Here is a 25,791-nt window from a genome sequence, read left to right as displayed (position 1 = left end):
TTTTTCCTTCATAGCCTACACTAGCACACATGATAATATTTCCACACAAGATACCTTTTTCCTTCATACTCTCCACCAGCACACATGATAACATTTCTACATAGGATACCTTTTTTCTTCATACCCTACACTAGCACACATGATAACATTTCTACATGGGATTCGTTTTCCGTTCTAATCCACAACATAATCCACACCATACACAATCCTCCTACAAGACTCAACACAACATAATCCACACCATACACAATCCTCCTACAAGACTCAACACAACATAATCCACACCATACACAATCCTCCTACAAGACTCAACACCATACAATACACCGTAGCAGCCGCAAGTCACTGAAGCAAAAAAGACAATCTCTCAAGCCATCATCTTCACCATCATACACAAAAATGGATAAACTCCACTTATAAACACTACAGCACATACATACCAAAAGCAGCTCAGGCAATATACGAACAAAAGACACCAAGTGTGTATCTTTACGGAAGTTTCTGAGTCGGGTTCGAGTCCGCCGAGGTTCTCTAGTCGTGGGTCCTATTTTCAGACTCAAAGCTCCAATGCAACTTAAATAAAAACGGTGCTGATCATAGATTTTGAGGTCCACTTCTTGCTTGATCTTTTTCTTTATAATGATCCTTGCTACTGTTGTTGTCGAAAATTGAATGCAAATATGGTTTTTATATCTTGAATTCGTTTGTTGCCGTACTTGTTGATTAAACTTAGATCTATTAATATTTCTACTAATGATTGATTTTGTTTAAGAGAAGTCATTTCAATTATGTAGAGTAAACAAGAATATGATATGAACAAGGTCTTGTTAATTAAGTGGACTCAAAAGAGTTGAATAAGCCACTTTTCATATATTGACTCAAAACATACTTACATGCTAATCTTAATAAAACTAGATGGTGGCACGGGTCCAACACTTTAAATTATAGTGTATCTATGTATATATAGTTGTGTATGGATAGTGATAATATATATATATATATATATATATATATATATATATATATTTTATATTGCTAATAAACATACATAAATTTGCACTGTTTTTATGCATATATATATGTGTGTGTGTGTTCAAAACACGATTAACATAACATTGTAGTTTGTGCTCCGTATCTAAAACTTTATTATATTAGTGTTTGCTACGAATACAAAGTTTGCAAAAATTTATTAATACTTTTTAAAAGAGAAGACTTGTTTAAAAGAAACTTATTTTCCTCTCTTTGAGACAAAACAATAGCAATATTTAAGTATGAGTTGATACTTTGAATTTTAATTCGATTAATTAAAAGGTGAAAATATTTTATTGTTAATGTATGTAGATTGGACCTAAACAATACTTATTATTTTTTATCAAATTTTTATTTGGATAATTCTAATTCAAATTATTAAATTAATTTTACATGTTTAAAACGAAACAAAGTAGAAATTTGATTTTCTATGTAAACGAAGAACTACTATTTTTTAATTTTGGTGAGTATTCTTGGTTGAGCTCATTTTACTTGTCATGTTGTCTTTTGCACATTTTTTTAAGGAAACGTCAATTAGAATTATAATTTGACTAATTTACCTTATTTATTATTTGATCTCCATTTAATATTATTTTTTCTTTTACGACATTAATCTTTTTTCACATTTATTAGAGTAAGAATAAAAATGAAAAAGTAATTAAATTCTATCTTATTTTAAAATATAAATATTTTAAGTATATTTATTTTAGTAAACATAACAAATAAATGACATGGCGGAATAGCAAATACAACAGTTAAATATCTAGATTAGATCTCAGGCTAATATAAGAAAAGAAAGGAAATTGTATGGTTTGGCTACTTAACATTTTGAAGAAAAGCAATGATATGGGGTCCACGTTTTTTGCTGTACAATAATTTCATTTGCTCCCACTAATGGGTTGATACGCATGTGGCAATGAATCCACCATTATTGACTTAATGGGGATACTTTGAATTACATGAATATTGTTTAAATTTTTAATATGGGGTGCACGTTTTTTTTTTATACTGCTTGATTTTTTTAATATGGGGTCCACTTTTTTTCATGAGTTTGGAGGTGGTGGGGTCCACTTTGGTTTTTTTTTTTAAAGGGCAAATAATTGACGAAAAAGATAAATGTCTTTTCTTGTCTTAGACTGCGCCACATCACCGGGCCTATGTCTCTTTTTTATATATACTAGCAATGACTTGCTCGTGCGCTGCACGGGCCCAACACTTATGTCTAAGTCAGTGTTTTAAAAGGCGTTTTCGGGGCGGGGCGTACCAAAAATGCCCTGGGGCGATGGGTCGGGGCGAAAGTCTCCAAAGGTGTACGCCCAGCAATTCGGGGTGTATGCCTGGGCGTTTGGGGCGAGTTTTTTTTGTTGGGGCATGTTGGGGCGTAAGCCCAGAAAACTTCTTCAAACTAAAATGAAATTTGTTAAATAAGTCCTTAATATAATGCCCAAATTCTCAAAAGTCAACATGTAATTACTCAAATGTTTTAAAAAGGAACTGAAACATTAAATTTAAAAGTCAAGACCTTTTTTTATTACTAGAATGTCTAATATATATTCTTTTCCAATTATTTATCTTGTCTTCTACTATCTCAAAAAAGTAACGAGCAGTCACTTATACTTGTAAGTAGCATATAATAGATTGCTCTAATTAGTTTTTTTGTGGGGGTGGAGCATATATATATATCACTTATTTATAGTTTTTTTCAATTTTTTACGCTATTTCACCTATTTAAAAGTATTTATTATAATTATATCATTTTATAAAATACTAAAAATTAAAACCCCATGGGGCAAAATTAAATTAGAGTAAATTATTAATTCATGAAACCAACAATGTGAAGCAAAGGAGAACCACAAACATGCTACTACATGTTACGATATGTATTTTGAGGTGCACAACTATCATTCACCGCTAGCCATTTAGTCAACCTGCATAAGTGGGCTGATATGTAGTACAATATAAAAAGATGAATAATTCTTATAACAACTAAATCCAAAAATTATTACTAACATTTAACTTACCTCTGCATTAAAATATTGCAGCACTTCTACGCTTAATATATGGAGGATTAAGTGGTCTACCATAAATGATCTCGATTATTATCTTCTAATTGAATTCCAAGATCATTATGTTTGCGAATACGTAATAATAAACCAGTTATCGTTTAATTTCTGTCACAATACATATTCTTTGACTATCCTTCCTCTGGTACCTCACTCTTTAGTAGGCACTTTTTTTTTTTTCTTTTTTTTTTTTTTATACATGAGTTGGAGGTGGACGACGAAACCACCCCCAACTCATGCTTCTAATATAGTAAAAAATGAGTCATGAGTACTTTTCTGAAGATAAGAGAGTTCCATGATAATACTACAACGTATTAAAAAAATGCTCTTTTTAAAAAAATTTAGAATTACAAGTATTTTGGGTATAGGAAATAGGTGCTGTTTTGGATCTTTCTTTAAAAAGGGGTTTATTTTATTATTGTTTTTTTTTAATGGTTGCTACTAGGCATTGGTTCATTTTGTTCTACGGGAATTTATTTTTGTAAAATTTTCACAAACAACTACCTTTTAGCTCCTTCTAACAACCTATAACTACATGTTCTACATTTACAATTCGTAACTAGAGGACCTATATTTAGCTAGTAGATGCATCTACTTAAATATAGGATAAATATAACGGAAATACACACGCTGAGAAAACTGAAAGTGCTATATTTATAGAAACAAAATCTATTCCAATTTAAATTAAAATATGTTTTTAATGTTCCCTGATTCACGCAAATATCCTCTCATTCCATATCTGATCTCATATCTCATTCAAATAGCTAACAAATTCAAAACAAATTGAATTCAAAAAGTACATTCATAGTTTTAACCAAAAAAAAAAAAAGTTCAAAAACTAGTTCATCAAAAAACTTTGAAAAATAACAATATCAAACCAGTGAATAGAGCTCGTTTTAAACGACGAATATATATTTGAATTTATCTGTTGAAATATCGAATTCAAGTTGAGTTCATAATTGAGGTAACAACGTTTTCACTGCAACTTTTTTATTTTTTTTATTTTTCTGAAATTTTGAAAAATATAGTCAATATATGAAAAATATATCTGAAATATAGTCAACAAAAACCAGAATAAGTAATATTGAACATAATAATCAAAATACAATTAAAATATAGCCAAAATATAATCATAATTGAGTTCATAATTGAGATAGCAACGTTTTCACTGCAACTTTTTTATTTTTTTATTTTTCTGAAATTTTTTTAAATATAGTCAAAATATATGAAAAATATATCTGAAATATAGTCAACAGAAACCAGAATAAGTAATATTGAACATAATAATCAAAATACGATTAAAAATATAGCCAAAATATATATATGAAAAACAACTATTAAAATATCAATCCAAAACATTAGGAATTGAAAATTCGAGTTCTATACCTCTAGTCCTCATCGGAGTAGAAGCTTTCTTAGCCATTTCACTTGAATCTAACAAAAAACAACCAAGAACAAACAGTGATAATTAATTATTTAGAGTTGCATTGCTAATTCAAACGAAAAAAAAAAAACGAAAATAGAAGTTAAATACACGGTGAAACGTAAAAATCAGTATAGAATCTTACCTTTTTTGGGAATTAGATTTGAATTATGAGTGAAATTAACGAGTAGTTAATTAAAGATAAACAAGGAAGTTGAACTATTGTAAAACTGATATGAAATTGGAGGAAATTAAGGGATATTGAGCATAATGGAGTGTACTTAGGGGGATAGGAGAGAGGGACGTTTTTTTTTTGCTTAAATTTAGGGGTGTGGGAAGTTATCAAATGAGTGGTAAAAAAGTGGTAGCTATAGGAAGTAAATATGTTATATTTTAGCTACTAAATATAATTATTGTAAAGTTTAGTTATGTTCCATAAATAGGTAATAATGTAAGCCATGCCAAGTAAATTTTACTTTATTTTTGGATGATTTGTCTGCTTACGAGATGCTCCGTGGGGGTTGTTCTCTAATTTCTTTTGGGGCCTGAATTGCTTTTAAGGCCCGATTAATTATTAATTGTGAGATGAGCGAGATGAGGCGCGAATTATTTCAAACCCCGTTGTCAAGTATAAAAGAAAAGAGCGAAAAAATCAATTGTGAGGGAACGAGATGGGTTGCAAACACGTTTCAAAATCCGTTGTCAAAAGAGTGAAAAAATAATAAATAAATAAATAAATATTAATTACCAAATAATATTAAGTCTTGGATTTTAGAGACAAATAATTGCTTTTAACGCTAGATGAGCTTTAGGCACGTTTCAAGATGTTTGTTTCGATTAAGAATGCGGTTACGCATCTTATTTCGAAACGCCTTAAACAACTCAAGGATGCGGTTACGCACCTTGGCCAATCTCGTTTTAATAACCAATCTTGTTTCGATTGAGAATACGGTTACGCATCTTATTTTGAGACAGTTAAAAGATCCGGAATGCGGTTACGCATCCGGGTTAAGACTAATAAAAGTTCAACAATAAAAGTACGAGCAAATCAAGGCTCGGGAATATAATTTATCCAAAAATAGATTAAGCTAAGTATAAGTCGATAAAGCGACCGCGCTAGAACCACGGAACTCGGAGAATGCTTAACATCTTCTCCCTGGTCAACAGAATTACTTACCCGGTCTTCTATTTTCGCGGACCAATAATAAAAGAGTCATTTCCTTTTGATTAGGGATTCATAAGGTGACTTGAAAGACCAAAACTCAATTCCAAGTGGCGACTCTGTAAAATAAATAATCCCTATTCAAAACCGTCACTTCAAATGGAAAAACCCTTTCAACAATAAAAACCTGTGCGTTCATTCGCGCGGGGCAAAAAAGGGGTGTGACAACAATGACGAATCAAGCAAATGGTATTGAGGGCCTTGTCACAAATGGAGTTGCAGGTGGATCAACAGATCCCACATTACCAACTGGATCATTTCCTACTCAGAACACATCTGATCAAGAAGCATCCCAATCTGCTACAAATTTGGATCAAAGTCATCCATTATATCTGTCATCTACTGATGTCAGTGGTGTTCCTCTAATCTCTCTTCATCTCACAGGTACTGAGAATTACTCTCTTTGGAGTAGATCAATGCGCTTAGCTTTGCTAGGTAGAAATAAAATGGGACTAGTAGATGGAACTTGGAAAAAAGAGATGTTTAGAGAGGAATATTGTCCTCAATGGGAAAGGGTAAATGTTATTATTCTTTCTTGGATTATAAACGTTGTTGATAGTAATCTTTTGAGTGGAGTAGTATATGCAATTGAAGCTTGGACTGTATGGGAGGAATTAAAAGAAAGGTTTGACAAAGTTAGTGGTTCAAGAACCTTTAGCTTACATAGAGAAATAGCAACACTTGCACAAGGAACTGCATCTGTGTCAATTTATTTTACCAAACTAAAAGGCTTGTGGAATGAATTTGAGTTCTTGATTCCACCTCATGGTTGAAATTTGTGTGAATAGAAATTTTGTAGGCTATCTACAAAGACTCAGGCTACACCAACTCTTGATGGGACTGAATTACTCATATATGCAAGCTAGGAGTCAAATCTTACTAATGAACCCTCTACCAAGTGTAAATAAGGCATATGCTATGATTGTTAACGATAAAGGTCAAAAAGCCACAATGTCAAACTCTACAGGCCTGTTAGGTACAGCAATGTATTCCTCTGGGCCAAACAATCACAACAATAACCATCAGAAGTTCAGAAAGGACTTTAATGTACAATGGGAATTTTGCAAGATTAAGGGTTACTCTAAAGATCAGTGCTGGAAGCTAATAGGCTATCCTCCAAACTTGAACAAGAAAAGGAAGTTTGGTTCAGGGGGAAATGGAAATGCATCAGCTTATAGTGTTCAAACTGAAGCAACTTATGGTCTAGAAACTAATCTTGGTAATTTGGGCACTGCTAATATCAAAGGTGGAAATAGTGGACGAGAGCATATCATGGCTAATGTAGCAGGACTATATCAAAAAAGGGCAAATGGAGGACTAGGACAAATGAGCAACATGGCTCAGCCTGGAAATTATGCAAATGCTGACAAAAATCAGTAACAGTTCAGGGAATGCAGCGAGGGGTGGGCGATCGGTTCTTGGGTTCGGTTTTTTCAAAGTTCGGTTCGATTTTTCGATTTCGGATTTTTGAAAGTGGACACCGAACACCGCACCGAATTAGTTCAGTTCGGTTTGATTTTTTGAAGTTCGGTTAGATTCAGTTTCGATTTTTCTAATTCGATTTTTTTCAGCATGGGCTAATTTCTGCTTGTAAAATTAGGGGTGGGCGTTTTTATCAGTTAATAATTATTTTATAGAGCAAGGTCCATTTAATTTGGTGGCTCTGCGCAGACTGCAGAGTACTGATTATTGAATGCTTATTGATTGTTTCAAAATGAAATGCTTCATATATATGACGAAGTCTTATAGATAAGTAAACATCATCACCACAATATTGACCTCTATGTTAACTTCCAATACCACATTGTTTTGTTACCTACTTAAAACACATAAGAGGACATAGAAGTTGATATCATATAGAAAATAATATTAAGCAGCTAAGAAGCAACAAGAAAATGGATCATGAACAGAGCCTATCAAAGGCCAACATGAAGAACAGTTACCAAAGGTTCTGAAATTCTGATATACATAAACCAAACAACTGAAGATGCACCAATATTAGCTATATTCGGGACAGACATCACATTTAAGAATGAATACTGGAAAATTTGAACTCGTAATGTAATCTTTTGTATTATGGATGTCAAGCTGATCATTAAACTGACTGCAATTCATCAGTTCATTAAACTGAGGACAGAGGAGAGGAATTGAGGAAATGAAGTTAGGGCTTAGGTTATGTGAATGAAACTAGGGTGGGTCTATACTCTATAGGGATGGGCTTGGATACATTAATTTGGGCCTGAGAGAGTGGACTGAGCGTTGTAAAAAAAATTGTATTCATGTAATAAATCTTTTTTTTTAAAAAAGTAGTAAATCTTCGGTTAAACTGAAATACCGAAGAACCGTTGACCCGGAACCGAACACCGAACCGAAACACCGAATTTGTTATAAAAAAAAATCGAAACCGAACCGAAACACCAAAAAACCGAAATCTAAAAACCAAATTAATTTGATTCGGTCCGGTCCGATTTTTCAATTTTCGGTGTTTATGCCCAGCCCTAGATGCAGCTGGTACTTCTGATGATCCCTCAGGTAAAGGTACAGGTATGATAAGAGCATTTCTAGTATCTTATAATGCACAAGATTGGATTATAGATACTGGTACTACAAATCACATGGTGTCAAACATTAATATGCTAAATAAGGATTCTATAACTGAAAATGCTAATCCTAGAAAGGTACACTTGCCTAATGGAGATATAGCACTAGTAGTAAACATTTGCACTAGTTCAATATCAGCTCAAAACATGCTGAAATATGTGTTTTTACTTCCTCAATTTAAATACAACTTGATGTTAGTATCCAAGGCAACAAAAGAACTACACTGTGCTGCTTTGTTTTTTCCTGACTTTTGTATTTTTCAGGGTCTCTCAAGTGGGAAGGTGATGGAGATTGGTAGAGAGGATGATGGCCTGTATCTGCTCCACCAATCTAATAATCCTACTCTTGGAGTCAATTTAGCTGCTAACAATTCTTCTCAACAACCTCATTTAACTCAGATGTTTCTAATGATTCAACCAGTGTCAATCCTACAAATCTAGATATCAGTCTTTGGCATAAAAGATTTGGACATGTATCCACTTTTGTACTAAATAAGATGCTACCAAATAAACTAGATAGAATAGTAGAAGTAGTAGATAAGTGCTCAGTCTGCCCTAGTGCTAAACAAGCTAGATTTCCTTTTCCTGCATCTACTATAAAAACTACTGCTTATTTTGATATTCTTCATATGGACATCTGGGGTCCTTACAAGACCTCTACTATAGATGGCCATAAGTACTTCATTACTATTGTAGATGACTATTCAAGAATGACATGGATATCTGCTGAGATTAAAGTCTGATGCTTTTGTTATCATTCAGTGCTTTCTTACCTTTGTAAAGACTCAATTTGATAAAACGGTCAAAGTATGTATAACTAACAATAGAACTAACAATGGCACTGAATTTGTAAATGAATTATATACCTCTCTATTCAAAACCTTAGGCATCATACATCAAAGAACTTGTGCTTATTCGCCTCAGCAAAATGGTGTGGCTGAGAGAAAACATAGACACATACTTGAGGTAACAAGAGCACTTAGAATACAAGCAAATATTCCTGTAAAACTCTGGGGTCATTGTGTTCTAACTGCATTATATATCATTAACAGATTGCCACCATCAGTCATTGGTGTTTCACCTTATGAGAAGTTACATAGCAAGAAACCTTCACTAATTCACTTAAGAGTACTAAGGTGCTTGTGTTATGCCAAGATAGTGAACCAAACTTATAAGATGCAATCAAGGACTAAACTGCAGTATTTATGGGCTACTTTGAATCTCAAAACGGATATATATATTATATGATATTGTACATCAAACTTTCTTTGTCAATAGAGATGTAGTATTCAGAGAGGATGAATTCCCATTTAAGTCACAAAATGTTGATCCTCCTATATTTAATCATATTGAACCTGATGTGATAGATTCTTCTGATTATCTACTTTCTAATGATCTAGATGTTTTTGAGTCATGTGCAGCAGAAACTCAAATCAATCCAGCTTCATAAATAAACATCAATGAGACACCATATACAGCTGATCATACTACACATGAGATACAACCAAATACTCAACCCACAGAGGTTCAAACAATACAACAAACCACTATAGATACACACACAGTTACACAAACTCAACAAGTGGTACCTGCTCTAAGAAGAGCAATCACAACCATACAAGTTGCAACAAGAGCATCAGGAAGGGAGAAACAACCACCAATATGGATGAAGGATTTTATATCTCTAAATTCCATCCATCGGGAAGCTCAATATCCAATCTCAAACTACATATCTTATGATAATATATCTCCAAAATTCCAAGCTTACTTAACTGCTTTCTCTTCTATTTCAGAACCTAAAATTATGTTAAAGCTAGCAAGGATCCTAGATGGATTCAAGCAATGAAAGAAGAGACTAAAGCATTACAAAACAACAATACTTGGACTCTCACAACACTACCAGAAGGAAAGAAGCCAATAGGCTGCAAGTGGAAGTATAAAGCAACTGGTGAAATTGAAAGGCTCAAAGCCAGGTTGGTAGCTAAAGGATACAGCAACAAAAAGGCATTGACTACCAAGAGAATTTCTCTCCTGTTGTAAAAATGATTACTGTCAGGATTGTTTTGTTTATAGCAGCATCTAAACACTAGCCTATGCATCAAATAAATGTGTACATTTGCATTCCTTCAAGGTGACTTGTGTGATGAAATCTACATGGACTTGCCTCAGGGATTTACAAGTTAAGGAGAAACAAGACAAGTATGCAGATTTGCTAAATCCCTATATGGACTTAAACAAGCCCATAGGCAATGGAATGCAAAGTTGACTGAAGCATTAACAAGGTTGCAGTTCATACAGAGCCAACATGATCACTCTTTATTCACAAAGAAGAAAAAAAAGGAACAATAATGGTGTTAGTGTATGTTGATGATATGTTTGATCTCAGTATAATTCAAGAAACCAGAGCAGCACTTCAACAAGTATTCAAGATGAAGGATCTAGGGGAATTGAAGTATTTCCTTGGAATAGAATTTGCTAGAAACAACAATGGGATACTTATGCATCAAAGAAAATATTCATTGGAGTTGATCTCAGAACTGGGCTTATTAGGAGCTAAACCAGCAAGTATTTCTATAGATACTAATGTAAGGCTTATCACTAAAGAATATGATGATCATCAAGTCAAAATCAATGCAGAAAATGAAAAAATCAGTACAGAAGATCAAGATCCATTACTGACAGACATTACTTCATATCAGAGATTAATAGGCCAACTACTCTATTTGACAGTCACCAGACCAGACATAGCATTTGGGGTTCAAACTCCAAGTCAATATCTTCAACCACTTAAGAAATTTCATATGGATGTAGCTTTAAGGACTGTCAAATATATCAAGTCTCAGCCAGGACAAGGGATACTTATATGTAGTTCACCTATTGAGAAGGTAACTGCCTATTGTGATGCTGATTGGGCAGCTTGTGCACATATAAGAAAATCAGTCTCAGGATTTCTAATCAAGCTTGGTGAATCTCTCATCTCTTGGAAATCAAAGAAGCAGACTACTATCTCCAGAAGTTTATCAGAAGCTGAGTACAGGAGCATGGCATCAACTGTTTCTGAGCTCACTTGGATACTTAGTTTGTTGAAGGAGACATCAAAATCACCTTGCCTGTAAAGTTATTCAATGACACCAAATCTGCTCTACAAATAGCTGTCAACCCTGTGTTCCATGAAAGGACTAAGCATACAGAAATTGACTACCACTTCATTAGGGAGCAGATTCATCAAGGTCAAATTCAGACACAATACATTATAACAAAGGAACAACCTGCAGTTATTCTGAAAAAAGCATTAACTAGAGTTCAACATCATTTGCTTAATTCCAAGTTAGGTGTCTTAGATATTTTCATGGGACCTAACTTGAGGGGGAATGTTAAAGTATGAATGAGAAGCTCATGGATTAGTTGAGCTAAGTTAAGCAATTAAGGAGATAAGCAGCTACGGGCAAAACAGTCCATTCAACCATTCAAAAGTTAGTTATGGACTTCTCAAAAGTAGTTATTAGACTAACCTTATCCACAAGCAGTTATCCGGGTTAGTTACTAAGCTAGGTGGTTAGTTAGATGATTATACATCATATGCTCATTGGATACATACACCTACACATTCATCTTTGTAATCACAACTCAAGAATTATACTTCACATAATGAATTTCTCTCATTTCTCTTCTCTCGGATGAACATAGTTTGATTTTCTTTCTCTTCTATCTTGTTTACTCGTCAATGGAGTTCTTATATGAACTCTGAATTTGTTCAGTACGGGTAATATGATTTGTTAATGTCAGGGGAAAGGCAAATCAGTTCATACAAAGTTAGGTGGGGTTATTTTACACGAAAATCTCTCTTCTTCTTTTTCAAGAAGCTAGTAATTAAGTTTTAAGAATAAGAAGGGTATTAATTTTTTAATTAAGAAGTTTTTGTTTTCAATATAATATAGATAGATAGATTAACTTAAAATCATCATGGAAACTCATACATTTCATATTCTAAACTCCATTTTCAATCCATCTAATACTTTCTTTGCACCAGCCTAAAAGTCAAATAGTTTAACTCTGATTGTGAATTCAAGAATGAAATCTTAAACTTTTTTTAAATAAAGTTTACATATTTAGAAGCTACATAAAAAATACTATAAGTCATAATAATTGATAGTTTAAAATATTTAAAAAATATGTGAAAATTACGGACAAAAAAAGAAGATAGATTAACTTAAAATCATCATGGAAACTCATACATTTTAGATTCTAAATTCGATTTTCAACCCATCTAATACTTTCTTTGTCTGTGAGACAGTCTAAGAGTCAAATAGTTTAATTCTGATTGTGAATTCGAGAATGAAATCTTAAACTTTTTTTAAATAAAGTTTACATATTTAAAAACTACATAAAAAATATTATACGTTATAATAATTGATAGTTTAAAATATTTAAAAGGTATATGAAAATTACGGATAAAAAAAGATTTATTTCAATCTCATAATACGAAAGGCGTCGCCACATAGACCGAGGATGTTGGTAAATGAGAGAAACAGGAGAGGAGTTTTCTGGAGAGGAATTTATTTCTGTGCAAAACGTTAAGAGTAAAAAATCTACTTTCTCTAACATGACATTTCCCCATAAAAATTCAACAAGTTGTATGATTGTGAACTTACAAGTGTTGCATTTTATTTTAACAAAATGAAAATGACTTTAGCCTTACTTGTGCGGCTAATACTCTTCCACTTGTGAAAATCAGGAAAAAAGACAAAAAAGCATCATAGTTCTCAGCATCCGAGACATCAAACATGTCCAATACATTGTATCCTATAAAAGATATTTTCAGTTCTCTGCATCCGAAATAAACGTGTCAACCGGTTGCACCGGTAACCAGTTATAAAATCGGCCAGTTTCCCGCTCTAAAAACCGGAATCGGTTTAATCAGTTCCGGTTTATTGATTAAAAACCCGAAATTAAAACCGGTCCGATTAAAAATCCAAAATCGGAACCGGTCCGGTTCAAACACATCCAAACCCTCTTTTTTTTTTTTTTTTTTGCATAGTATATATATAGTATAGTATTTATTAGTATATTGTAGGTATCTATGTTATATAAGTTTATAAGTAAAGTTTATATATTTACTGACTAACAGGCTAACAGCAAGTCAGCAATACAGCATATACGTGTGTGTATATATATATATTAAGTTATATGCTTAAGTTATACTACATATACCTAAAATATAGTAAGAATATACTTATATATATCAATATACTTAGGTTATATAACTTTTATATATATATATATATATATATATATATATATATATATATATATATGTGTGTGTGTGTGTGTGTGTGTGTGTGTGTGTTTAAGTATACTATATATACTTATAACTTATATATTATAACTTAAGTTATTTATAGCTTAATTTTTTTCTAAGTTTATAAATTCATATATACGTGTGTGTATATATATATATATATATATATATATATATATATATATATATATATATATATATATATATATATATATATATTAAGTTATTAAGTTATATTAAGTAGTATAACTTAAGCATATATATATGTTTAAGTTATATGTATACTATATATTATAAGTATATTCTTAGTATAGTTTAGTTATTTTTTAAGTATATAACTTTCTAGTTTTTAATTTAAGTAGATGTATATTATAAGTATATTCTTAGTATATTTTAGGTATATTCCTAACTTAATATAAGTAAAAATATGAACACAAGTAAATAGAAGAAAGCTAAAATATAGTAAGAATACACTTATATATATCAATATACTTAGGTTATATAACTTACATACATATATATATATATATATATATGTTATATGTATACTATATATTATAAGTATATTCTTAGTATATTTTAGTTATTTTTCAAGTATATAACTTTCTAGTTTTTAATTTAAGTAGATGTATATTATAAGTATATTTTAGGTATATTCCTAACTTAATATAAATAAAAATATGAACACAAGTAAATAGAAGAAAGCTCAATGAGCCATATATTTTATTCATTCTTGGATAACATTTATTTGCAAGTTGTAGTTTTTTTTAACTTGCAAATAATACATGAGTTGCAAAGAAATAGTAGAATAATAAAATCACCAATTCTCAATCATTTGGTTAATTTTCGTCATATCATATTCGGCCATGGAGATATCTTCAAAGTCTTCCATTTGGTCCGGTCCACTTGCTATCAAATCTTCAATCTCTTCCTCTTCGTCTTCCTCCGCTTCTAAGTTTTGGTTGCGTCGCTCCGATCTAATCCAATCGCGAATGCATACTAGTACTTGTAAGCTAAAGCCGGATAATGAGTGTCTATAGTCTCCAATTTGTTGTCTTCCTTGGCTAAATGCACTCTCCGAAGCCACGGTTAATACTTGAACCGTAAGGATATCTCAAGTCATTCTTGAGAGTATCAGATGACTTGCCTTGTATTTCTTCCACCATGCTAAGACGTCCAACTCATCTAGTTCCTTGATATCCACATTTGGCTGCATCAAATAAAAGTGATATTCATCAAAGTTTGCACTACAAGAAGGAGTTGGATGTGAATGTAAAACTTTTAAACCCGACAAGCCCTTTTTGCTACTTTGAGAAGTAGTAGGGCGTGGAGCAACGGGTGTAGCATGTTCTTCCAAGTTAGAATAATGAGTAAAAACTTTTCTAAACTCGTCATCAATAGCGAGTTCGACTTCAGCTAAAGATGGTTGAACTCTCTCTTCAATTTTTAAAAATGTATAAATTTGACCAACCAATGCTTTAGTATAAGACACTTTTAAACAAGGATTTAAAAAAGAACCCAATATAAATAAAGTTGGGATGGGAAAAAAATACTTCTTAAATTTTGTTGTCATATCAAAAATAGCCGCTTGATAACCGGGTTATATTTATACTTTTGTAAAACTCTAGCTATTTCCGCTAAGTAGGCTAAAATTTCGATTACCGTGGGATATAATTGTTTAGAAAAAGCAAGAGTTGCATTATAAAAAAAAATTAAGAGTTCAACACATTCCTTAACATCTTCACAATCCATAAAATTTAACCAATCATCACTATTAATAGTATATTTGTTGTGAACTTGTTGTATGCGAATCCTATACTCATATGCTTGTTGTAGCATAATGTAAGTGTAGTTCCATCTAATCTCAATTTCTACTTGAATTTTCCTAGGTCTAAGGTTATTTTCCACACAAGCATTCTTAAAATCTCTAATTCTTCCCCTATTAGCATTACAAAAAAGAAACGCAACCGCATCTCTAACTTTTTTAATAGAATCGTCAAAACGCACAAGACCATCTTTAACAATTAAGTTTAAAATGTGACAACTACATTTTACATGAAAAATATTTTTTAGCGGAGGGTTTAATTCTCTTTTTAAAAGACCAATCGCTTTTGTATTATTGGAAATATTATCTAAAGTAATACAAAGTGTTTTTCTATAAATGTTAAAAAATCTCATAATAGTAGACATTGAATCCGCTAAAAAATTTCCATCGTGACGACCTTTTCCTTCATCATATAAAAAATGTATAATTCTTTTTTGCATAACTCAATTGTCATCAACCCAATGACATGTAATAGCAAAAAAATCTAATTTGTTAAGACTAAGACCCAAATTAGCGGTAAGAGAAACATTACAATTTAAAGAATTAAATACATAGCGCAAATAAAATCTATATTTTTTATACAAATCTATAACATCCGCTCTATAAGTACTTCTAGGAATACCCTCAAATAACGGATTATAACAACGTTGAATGTAAGTAACAAACCCCAAATTCGAAGGAAAGGAAAATGGTAAACAATCATAAACTACCATTTTAACTATTTCTACACGCTCTTTTTTCTTGTCATACTTAAAATTTTTACCGGTTTGTGAGTCTATCGTCATTTGAATACCCCCACATTTAAACCCGTTTGCTCTCCCCAAACATCCATATGTTTCTTTCTCATATGAGCATTTAGTGTACCCATTCCACCATCCTTACTAGTTTCTTGCTTAAAAGTAAATACTTGTCCACATAGGGTACATTTAGTTGTTTGGCTTTCCCTATCCTTAGTCATAAATTTTTAAATTTTAGCGGTTGGCTTACGAATTGCAAAATTAATAATTGAATAATAAGACTTTATGATATTTATTTGAGAGAAATTTAGAGTGGCTAATTGTTGCAAAGTAACTATAATTGAGAGATTGAGATTTGAGAGAAAGAGAAGAGTGAATTGGTGTGAATTAAAATGGAAATAGAGAAGGGTTTATATAGGGGTTGGGGATGAGTTAAAGTGTTAAAAAAAAAGTTTGGGGGTTGGAAGGGGCAAAAAAAGGGTTTGGGATCGTTTGGCAACGACCATTTTTGCAAATGGACCATTGCCCAACGGTTCATTGGGCTGCCCCAACAGCTACAATTAAAAAAAATTAAAAAAATTCACCGGTTTTACCGATTTAACCGGTCCAATTCTAATTTTACCGGTATATAAATAAACGATTAACCGAAACTGGTTAACCGGTTCAATCGATTCCGATTTTACCATCCGGTTACCGATTTGAACCGTTAACCCGAACCGGTCGACACGTGGATTCCGAAACATCAAACATGTCCAATACATTGTATCCTATAAAAGATGCATTCACTTAAACTTTTTTCACGCATAATTGTTCTATCTATTTTTGTTCTTACACCATGAAACCTTGTACAAGAGGTTTATCTACAAATCTTAAAGCTCCAATCTTGATCAAGAACTTAAAATCAACATCAACAGTGAAGTTTGCACCTCTGTTTCAGCTTTCTGGATTTGAATTTCCAGTTGCCTTAACCACTACTCGTTGTACCCATTCTACAGTTCATGCTCCATCACCAGTAATTCAATCCGATTCCAATACAAGAGTGCTTGATATTGCTGATGAAAAATCAGAAAGGGTAGAGAAAAACTTAGAAAAGGTGACATTTCTGCCTTGTAATTTGGACTGTAATGATTTTCACAATTTTTTTTACTTGTCACTGTTGTAAATTGGTATCTTTATCTAAATAGTTGGTCTAATAGTTGGTCGGATTTACTGTTTACTTATCTTAGCCGATATATATAGATTATATGCTGATTATGCACGGTTATACGCATATTATACCTGATTGGTATTTTTAATTTAAACGGTTGGGTGAGTGGCTATTTAGGTTAATTTTTCATGTAAAATATCTTGATATTTTTGGTTTGTTTTCTTGCAGGTGATTTATAGCTGTCGGTTTTTTGCTATTCTTGCAGTATGGGGTTCCTTAATTGGATCTTTTCTTTGTTTTATCAAGGTTTTTTCTTTTACCCTTTTGTATTTTGATCATTCTTTTTCCGTAATTTTTGCGGGTTATATCAACAGAAGAAAAGAAGAGATTTCTAGTTTTTTGTTGATCAGGCGACACCTGTGCACTGCTATAGAGTTTCATTTCTTGACCTTAAGTTAAATTATGAATATTTAGTTAGAGGTTCCTTTATTAACGACTTTTACCTTTTCTGTTGATAACTTGTATAATTTCTGTTGTCTAAATGCTCTCCTTATGTTGTTTTTTTTAGTAGCCAAAGAATTATATATTGTTTTAAGCAAATGACAGTACAATTACCCAGTATAGGAGGAGAGAATCAAAAATAGGTAACTAACAAGAAGGAATCAACAAGTGCCTATATAAGGGGAAAGAGATTAGATACACATTAAATGTTATCCATGAAAAATTGAACCCAAGAACTTTAGAGTTTTTTGAGACCTCAGACTGGGCACTTTGTGAAATTTCATTAGCCAGCAGCATAGTACTGATGGCTTGCAATTTTGTAGAGGGCCGAGGGGCACAAGGACAGAGACTCACAAATCCTCTATGATTATAGAATCAAGAAAAGAAACAAGTTCAAGTAAAGATTAATGATTTTGATCAATCAATTACTGAGGACAAAAGGGCAGAACATTTAGTCTAAAATGATAAGTCAAGACTTCAGTCTGTAAATCTTTTAGTTGGTAATCTTTCAATCCCGTCTCGTATAGGCTTAGAAATGAGTGAGGGTAGAGGTTCTACCGTCAAAAGTTGCAAGTCTTTTAGTTGGTCAATTTGTTGCATGGTGGTATAGTAAATACACTTCTGTAGTCACTATTCGATTTGCAGAATGAAATAGATTAAGAAAGTTAATTTGTGTCAATTTGACCCTCATATCGTGAGTGATTGGTAATTTGGAGATAAGATTTGTGTTATGTCTATGCTTCATTTGACTGCTTCTAGTGTGAATGTCTCATACATCAGATAAAGTTCATGTTGTCTTAGAGCAGTGATTCTTTTGTTTTCCCTCTCGTCTTTATTTCCGTTGGACTTCGATAAAGAAAATTTAACTTTGTAAACCAACAATATGTAATACCAAAACATGATAAATCACGGAGAGTTCTATGTTCGAAGAGGGATAGAGCTGTGGAACATTGATCTGCAATGCATAGAGACTCTTCTTCAGACCCTGCTTTCTGAGTTATAATGTTGTCATTACTCACAACATTATTCCTCTAAGCTTTGATATTTGTCTAATGATAAAATATAACCTTCTATATTCATGTCCAGAACATAATAGTAAATGAATAAATTAACTTGTTTCTCCATCAACAGGGCTGCTCGTGTGTGATAGAATCATTCCAAGGGTACTTTGCAAGCAGAGCTATGGTTATTGTGCATCTTGTCGAAGCTATAGGTTCGTCATTAATTACTACTGTATTTGTGTTCCTTCTCGTCAATGTAGTCTATTTATCTTCTTTCCTCTATCATGTTATTGCTAATAAAACAGGCCTCATCAAGAGGTTCTTTTCTTAGTATAATGATGTCGATTTTTAGCTAAATTACTAAATGATTCTCGCTACTTTTACATAACATTTTGAGGCTTTCTCTAATGTAATTAGATATGAGGTTTTCAATCAACTGTAACAAGGGGGAAACAATTTATTTTCTTTCCTGAGCAGAACATAATTGTTGCAAATTCATAAAAGGTGGTATTGGCATATGACTTACACTTTATGCTCCGAGTCTCGTGTTGTTTACTAACAGGAAGTCCTAGGCTCAACCAATTTTGAGAAGGGTATGGATTAAAGTTTAACTATTCGTTTTCTTTTGGAGATTGACTTGGGAATTTTCTCATGTTTTTTGTTTGGCAAAAACTGAATGAGCTGATTCTTAATAAATTTATTCAGCATAAAGTGAACACGACATAGTAGAAAGCACTATATGCATGAAAATTTAGGAACCAATTTATTCTTGAATCTCGTATTTTTACTTTTCAAGCCAGGTGGATTGATCTTTCTGTAAACAGAACTTGAGTTTTTGCTTGTAATCTGTATTACGTATGATCTAAGAGTAAATATTGATCTTATGATTTACTACGCATAGTAGCTCGTGATGCACATTATAGTTTTATATTATCGTTCGTGCTCCTTCAATATTTACCCTTTGCCTCTAAGATGTTTTGGGACTTCTACCATAGCATAATCTCTTAATTTCAATAGCTTAAGTAGTTCCTGAATACTGATGGTGTATTATTTTTTCCTTTAGATATATACCTATTGGGAACAGTGATGTTAGTCTTTGGGATGGGTCTCTATGAGCTCTTCATCAGCAACCTTGACATAGGAAAATCAATGACAGGAGAGAGAACTCGGTATCGATCAAATCTCTTCGGCATGTTCACTCTAAAGGTTGGTCTCAGTAATTTGAAAAGTGTTTTATCAGTTGTATACTTGTGCAACACTGAATAGCAGCACATGCATATCTCCGTTTTCTGGTTTTCTATGTTGTAGTATCTTCCATCCAATAGTCCCTTAGTTCTCCTGAAAGTTTCTGCAACTCATACTACTTTCCAATGAATCTCATGCATGTATTGGTACTTCTTGCTTTTATGATCACCAATATCTAGGTCCCCAAGTGAAAAGGGAAAAATCTTTGAAGGAATGAACTCAAGTAGTACTAGCTTGTTTGGCCAAGCTTCTCAAAAAAAGTGTTTATTTTCTTAACAACGTGCTCATTTTAGAGAGCTGAAGTGTTTGGACAAGCTTTTCGGGAAAAATAAAGTGTTTTTGAGTGGTAATAGAAGTTTTTTTTTCAGAAGCTAAAAAAGTCCCACAAGCCCTTTTGATCCCTTGGGCCAAGAACCAATTACTGCTCTGATATTGACAAAGTGTTTTTCAAATTGATTAGCCAAATAGAAATTGCTACTCTTCAAAAGTACTTTTTTGAAAAGCACTTCCGACAAGAAGTATTTTTCCAAATAGATTTTGGATGTTTGGCCAAACATAGTATCCTTAAATATTGATGGCAATGTAAATAGAAACTGAGGGATTTCCATCAAGTAGTCCATGCAAAAGAGAAATGCCAAAGGATTAGGTTATATAGGTTTCATTTTTGCTTAAATGATTCTCTCCACAGAATATGATTCTTCTTTTCTATATATATGTTACTAAATTTCCAGGAACGACCGAGATGGTTGGAAATAACTACTGTGAGCGGGCTGAAAACCAAAATCGGGCATGTTATTGTGATGCTGCTTCTCATCGGTTTATTCGATAAGAGCAAGAAGGCTGTTATACATTCACCATTTGATCTACTTTGCTTTGCAGCTTCTGTGTTTCTTTGTTCTGGCTGCCTCTATCTGCTTTCAAAACTCACCGACGAAAAGTGAAGCATTTTATAGATAGATCGCAGTTTACAATTCCTAAGGAACTGCTTTGGTGAATTTCAAGTTTTAGAACATGTACATACTCCTATGTATATTACACAAATGCATGGTATAATATAAACATCTTTTGTAAGAAACTTCTGAGCTCTCTTTTATTTTCTTTCTTGTACTAGTTATGTGAGGCCCGTGCTAAGTCCGGGCCCAAACTCAAGATATAAAAGTAGATATTTTAACTAAAAAAATATAATCTGTGTTAGTACAAGTGTACAACAACAACAACCATATATCCATTATAGTCCCACAAGTGGGTAATTATATAAAAGCAAAATTTTCATTCCACTGCTTTAATATTTTAACTTCCATTTTGATAAAATTATTTACTTCAAATCAAATGCGGAGCCAGAATTTGACATTTATAATTTATGTATCCTAATTTTCTGAAGTTATTTAGTTCTAAATAAATAATCTATACATAGTTAATGAACTTTTAAGACAAATACATAATTTAACTTGTGCAGCGGATGGAGCTGCTCCTCTCTTAATTAGGGATTAGGGGTTCGAACATGGATATGGAAAAAATCTTTGGAGGAAGCGTTCCCTCCGAATAGGCGCGATACAGTGCTAATTATCTAGATTAATTGGGCTTAAATGCGGATATCGAGCACGAACCAGAAAATCAAAGAACATGAAAAATGAGGTAGAAGGTTCGATAGCTTTTGAAACGTAGACCTTAAAAATAAAAAATAAAAAAAATGACTTAAATAAATAAGATTAGGACCTAAAAGTAATTAATTGTTTTTAAAAAAAAAAAAGAATTAGAAATTATTGTGAGGACTATAAAAGTCCCCAGGTTTGATAGCTTTTGAAAAGTAGATCTTAAAAATAAAAAATCAAAAAATTTACTTAAATAAATAAAATTAGGACATAAAAGTAATTAATTAAAAAAAAAATTAAAAATTTGGGAAACTCTTGTGAGGACTACAAAAGTCCTCACATTCCCTCTTATATTATATAGTAATAATTTGCTGCAATTTTCTATTCAAGAAGAAAAATGAACATCTTGTCAACTTGAGAAGGGGCAGAGCTAGCATGCCGATGAGTAATTTTAACACAGATTTTGTGTTTGCATTTGTTAGTGCGGAAACGATAAAAACACAGTAATTAACGTGGTTTGGATCAATGTGATTTTAGCCCACGGAGAACGGTCGGCACTTTTATTAATATCGAGGGAGAAAGTAAGTTACAAGATTGAATACTCTTAGGTTTTATGTTTTGTCCTTAATAAATTCTAGCTAGCATGTATTTATATTACTAGATCTAATTTTTTTGTAGAAAGGATTTAAATCCCAATCACATTCAAAAACCAACAAAGAAAAACGTTTTTTTTTTTAATTTCTTTTCGCTTTTGAGTAGGAATTGGCTTGAATATTTTCTCAATTTTACAATTTCTGCCTTGAGATGAATTTCGAGTTTCCATATGAACGTCATTCAGTCCAATGTCTCTAAGCCTACGTGAGCTAACTCTGTCGTGAGCTAACTCCATGTAGGAAACAAGAGGCACTAACCGAAACCTTGTACATACTAGCAGCTCTACCTTGCCCTGCTGTTCTCCATCCTGATGCATCAATTGATGCGAACTCCTGCCAAATTCATACAATGACTGAGCTTGACAAGAGGAACCACCTTGGTCAACATATCTTCTACGTTGTCCTTTGTGTCAACCTTCAAGACCTTAACTGTGCCTTGTTCAACAACATCACGAATAAAATGAAATCTGATATCAATATGTTTGGTGCGATCATGAAATCTCTGATTTTTTATCAAGTGAATAGCACTCTGGCTATCACATTTTAGAGTTGGTTCATGTTGAACCCTACTCAATTCTGACACCAAACCTTTCAACCATATAGCCTCCTTTACAGCTTCTGCTGCTGCCATATATTCAGCTTATGTTGTGGACAAAGCAATTATAGACTGGAGAGTTGCCTTCCAACTTATGGCACTACTTGTAAGAGTGAAGATATAGCCCGTTATTGATCTCCCTCTATCAGGATCACCTACAAAATCAGAATCCACATAACCAAGGACCGAGAAGCCTTCATTTCTCATCCTACAAAAAGTTAGACCAACATTCGAAGAACTTTTAAGATATCTCAATATCCACTTAATTGCTTCTCAATGTGTCTTACCCAGATTAGACATGAATCGACTTACCACACTCACTGCTTGACCAATATCAGGCCGAGTGCAAACCATAGCATACATAATGCTACCAACTGCACTAGAATAAGGAACTTTTGACATGTACTCCACCTTTTCCTTTGATTGCGGTGCCATCAAAGAAGAAAGTATGAAATGTGGTGCTAATAGTAAAGTAACGAGTTTACATTTATCCATGTCAAACCTCTGAACTACTTTCTCAATGTACTTCTTATATGAGAGATGTACCTCACTGTTCTTCCTGTGAATCTCTATTCCAAAGATTTTCTTATCTTCACCTAAATCTTTCATGTCAAACTTCTTACTTAGCAGTTTCTTCAAATCATTTATCTCTGTCGTACTATTAGCAGCAATAAGCATATCATCAACATATAACAGTAAATAAATATTTGAATTACCAAATACCGTCATATGATACACGCAGCTATCAAATGCACTTCTCGAGAAACCTTTAGTAATCATGAACGCATCAAATCTCTTGTACCACTGTCGTGGTGACTGTTTCAAACCATACAAAAATTTCTTCAATTGACAAACCTGGTCTTCTTTTCCTTCAATAAGGAAACCCTCGGGGTAATTCATGAAGATCACCTCTTCAAGTTCACCATATAAGAATGCAGTATTGACATCAAGCTGATGAAGCTTCAAGTCATAATGTGCAACCAAAGCTAGTAACAAACGAATTGAGCTATGCTTCACGACTGGTGAGAAAATCTCATTGTAGTCGATTCCCTCCTTTTGACAAAATCCCTTAGCAACCAATCTCGCTTTGTATCTAGCACCTTCTACACCCGGAATGCCATTCTTTTTCTGAAGACCCATTTGCAACCAACAGTTCTCTTCCCATTTGGTAGACTCACCAAATCCCATGTTTGGTTCTTGTGCAGAGACTCCATCTCTTTAGTCATGGATAAACGCCATTGATTAGCTTTACCACACATAGTAGCTTCTGTATAGCTTAAAGGTTCCAGATCCTTTATTTCCTCCTCGGCAGTAGCTAATGCATAGGCCACAAGATTAGCTTGCGAAGGCTGAGGATAATATTTTGGATTAGGCTTTGTAGTTCGTTTGTCCCTTCCAGTAGCTATACTGTATGGTTCACCTTCAGGTATTACTGTATGAGCTTTTTCATTATCTGACTCCACCTGAGACACTTGATCCTCCTGCTCGATGAGTTTCATATTTTCCTCCACCGTTTCTGTTGTAAGAACTTTCTGTCCTGCAAACTCAATAGAAGTCTTTCCAGGATCAAGCATAGAGGCCTCATCAAAAGTAACATCTCTACTGATTACAAACTTAAGAGGATCTAAACTCCATATTCTATATCCTTTTACCCCTTCAGCATATCCCACAAATAAACCTTTTTGAGCTCTATGTTTTAGTTTTCCATCACTTATATGATAATATGCGGGACATCCAAAGATTCTTAAGTACGAGTAATCAGATGATTTACCTGACCGTACTTTATTTGGAGTTTTGAAGTCAATCGCCGACGCTGGAGAACGATTAACAACATAACAAGCAGTATTTACTGCTTCCGCCCAGAACTCCTTAGACACCTTGGCATTAGAGAGCATACATCGTGCTTTCTCAAGAAAAGTGCGGTTCATCCTTTCGGCTACTCCATTCTGTTGTGGTATATGCCTAACAGTTCTATGTCTCAATACACCATGAATCTTGCAGAAATTGTCAAACTCTACAATGCAAAACTCCAAGCCATCACTTTTAGCCTTTAAGAAGTATACCCAAACCTTGCGTGAAAAAATCATCAATGAAAGTAAGAAGATACCTCTTTTCACCCTTGGATGGAAACTGAGATGGACCCCATAAATTTGAATTAATGTAGTCAAGTACCCCTTCAGTTTTGTGCTTTCCCGTGCTAAAGCTGACCCGTTTCTGCTTTCCAAGGACACAATGCTCACAAAAATCAAGTGTACTGATCTTCTCACCTTTCAAAAGGTTTCGGTTGCTCAAAATTGCCAACCCTCTCTCGCTCATGTGACCTAATTTCATATGTCACATCTTAGCCTTGTCATCATCTGATAACTGTGAAGTTGCAGCATTCGCAGTACCAAGAATGGTGCTGCCCATAAGTACATAAAGACCACCCTCCAGTTTGGCCTTTAACATGACCAGAGAACCCTTAGTCACCTTGCAGATTCCACCTTCACCTGTATGCTTATATCCGAACTTATCAAGAGTACCAAGAGAGATCAGATTCTTTTTCATATCAGGAACATGTCGAACATTAGACAATGTTCTTATGATGCCATCATGACACCGTATACGGGCTGAACGAATGCCTGTTATTTCACATACTGCATCGTTACCCATAAGTACAGTCTCGCTCGTCTGCTTGTAGCTAGTAAACCAATCTTTTCTGAAGCACAAGCTGAATCTAAAATCCACTTGTGTGTCTGAATGTCATCTGTTGAAGCAGTTAGCACATATTCTTCTGCCAGATATCCGAGCTACCTGAACCGTAGATGCACTGGCTGTTGTTTTATCAATCTTCTTATCGGGCAATCCCTCTCAAAGTGA

General features: G+C 33.4%; 2 protein-coding genes across 2 annotated transcripts; both read left to right on the top strand.

Moving 5' to 3' along the window:
- The first annotated feature begins 250 nt into the window (after nt 1-250).
- LOC132637233 (uncharacterized mitochondrial protein AtMg00810-like) lies at nt 251-11,453 on the top strand. The gene is made up of 2 exons (XM_060354352.1): nt 251-608; nt 8,602-11,453. The coding sequence occupies exon 2, from the start codon at nt 10,686-10,688 to the stop codon at nt 11,451-11,453; it is 768 nt and encodes a 255-aa protein (XP_060210335.1). The 5' UTR covers nt 251-608; nt 8,602-10,685.
- Nucleotides 11,454-16,933: 5,480 nt separating this feature from the next.
- On the top strand, nt 16,934-21,167 carry LOC132635475 (uncharacterized). Its single transcript, XM_060351882.1, has 5 exons — nt 16,934-17,291; nt 17,574-17,651; nt 18,978-19,059; nt 19,911-20,053; nt 20,824-21,167. The coding sequence occupies exons 1-5, from the start codon at nt 17,034-17,036 to the stop codon at nt 21,031-21,033; spliced, it is 771 nt and encodes a 256-aa protein (XP_060207865.1). The 5' UTR covers nt 16,934-17,033; the 3' UTR covers nt 21,034-21,167.
- Nucleotides 21,168-25,791: the final 4,624 nt, after the last annotated feature.

The sequence above is a fragment of the Lycium barbarum genome, chromosome 4 (genome assembly GCF_019175385.1).
Source record: "Lycium barbarum isolate Lr01 chromosome 4, ASM1917538v2, whole genome shotgun sequence".
In the NCBI taxonomy this organism is placed as follows: Eukaryota; Viridiplantae; Streptophyta; class Magnoliopsida; order Solanales; family Solanaceae; genus Lycium; species Lycium barbarum.
The sequence above is the reverse complement of the archived record's forward strand: the minus strand, read 5'-3'. Positions and strand labels throughout refer to the sequence as shown.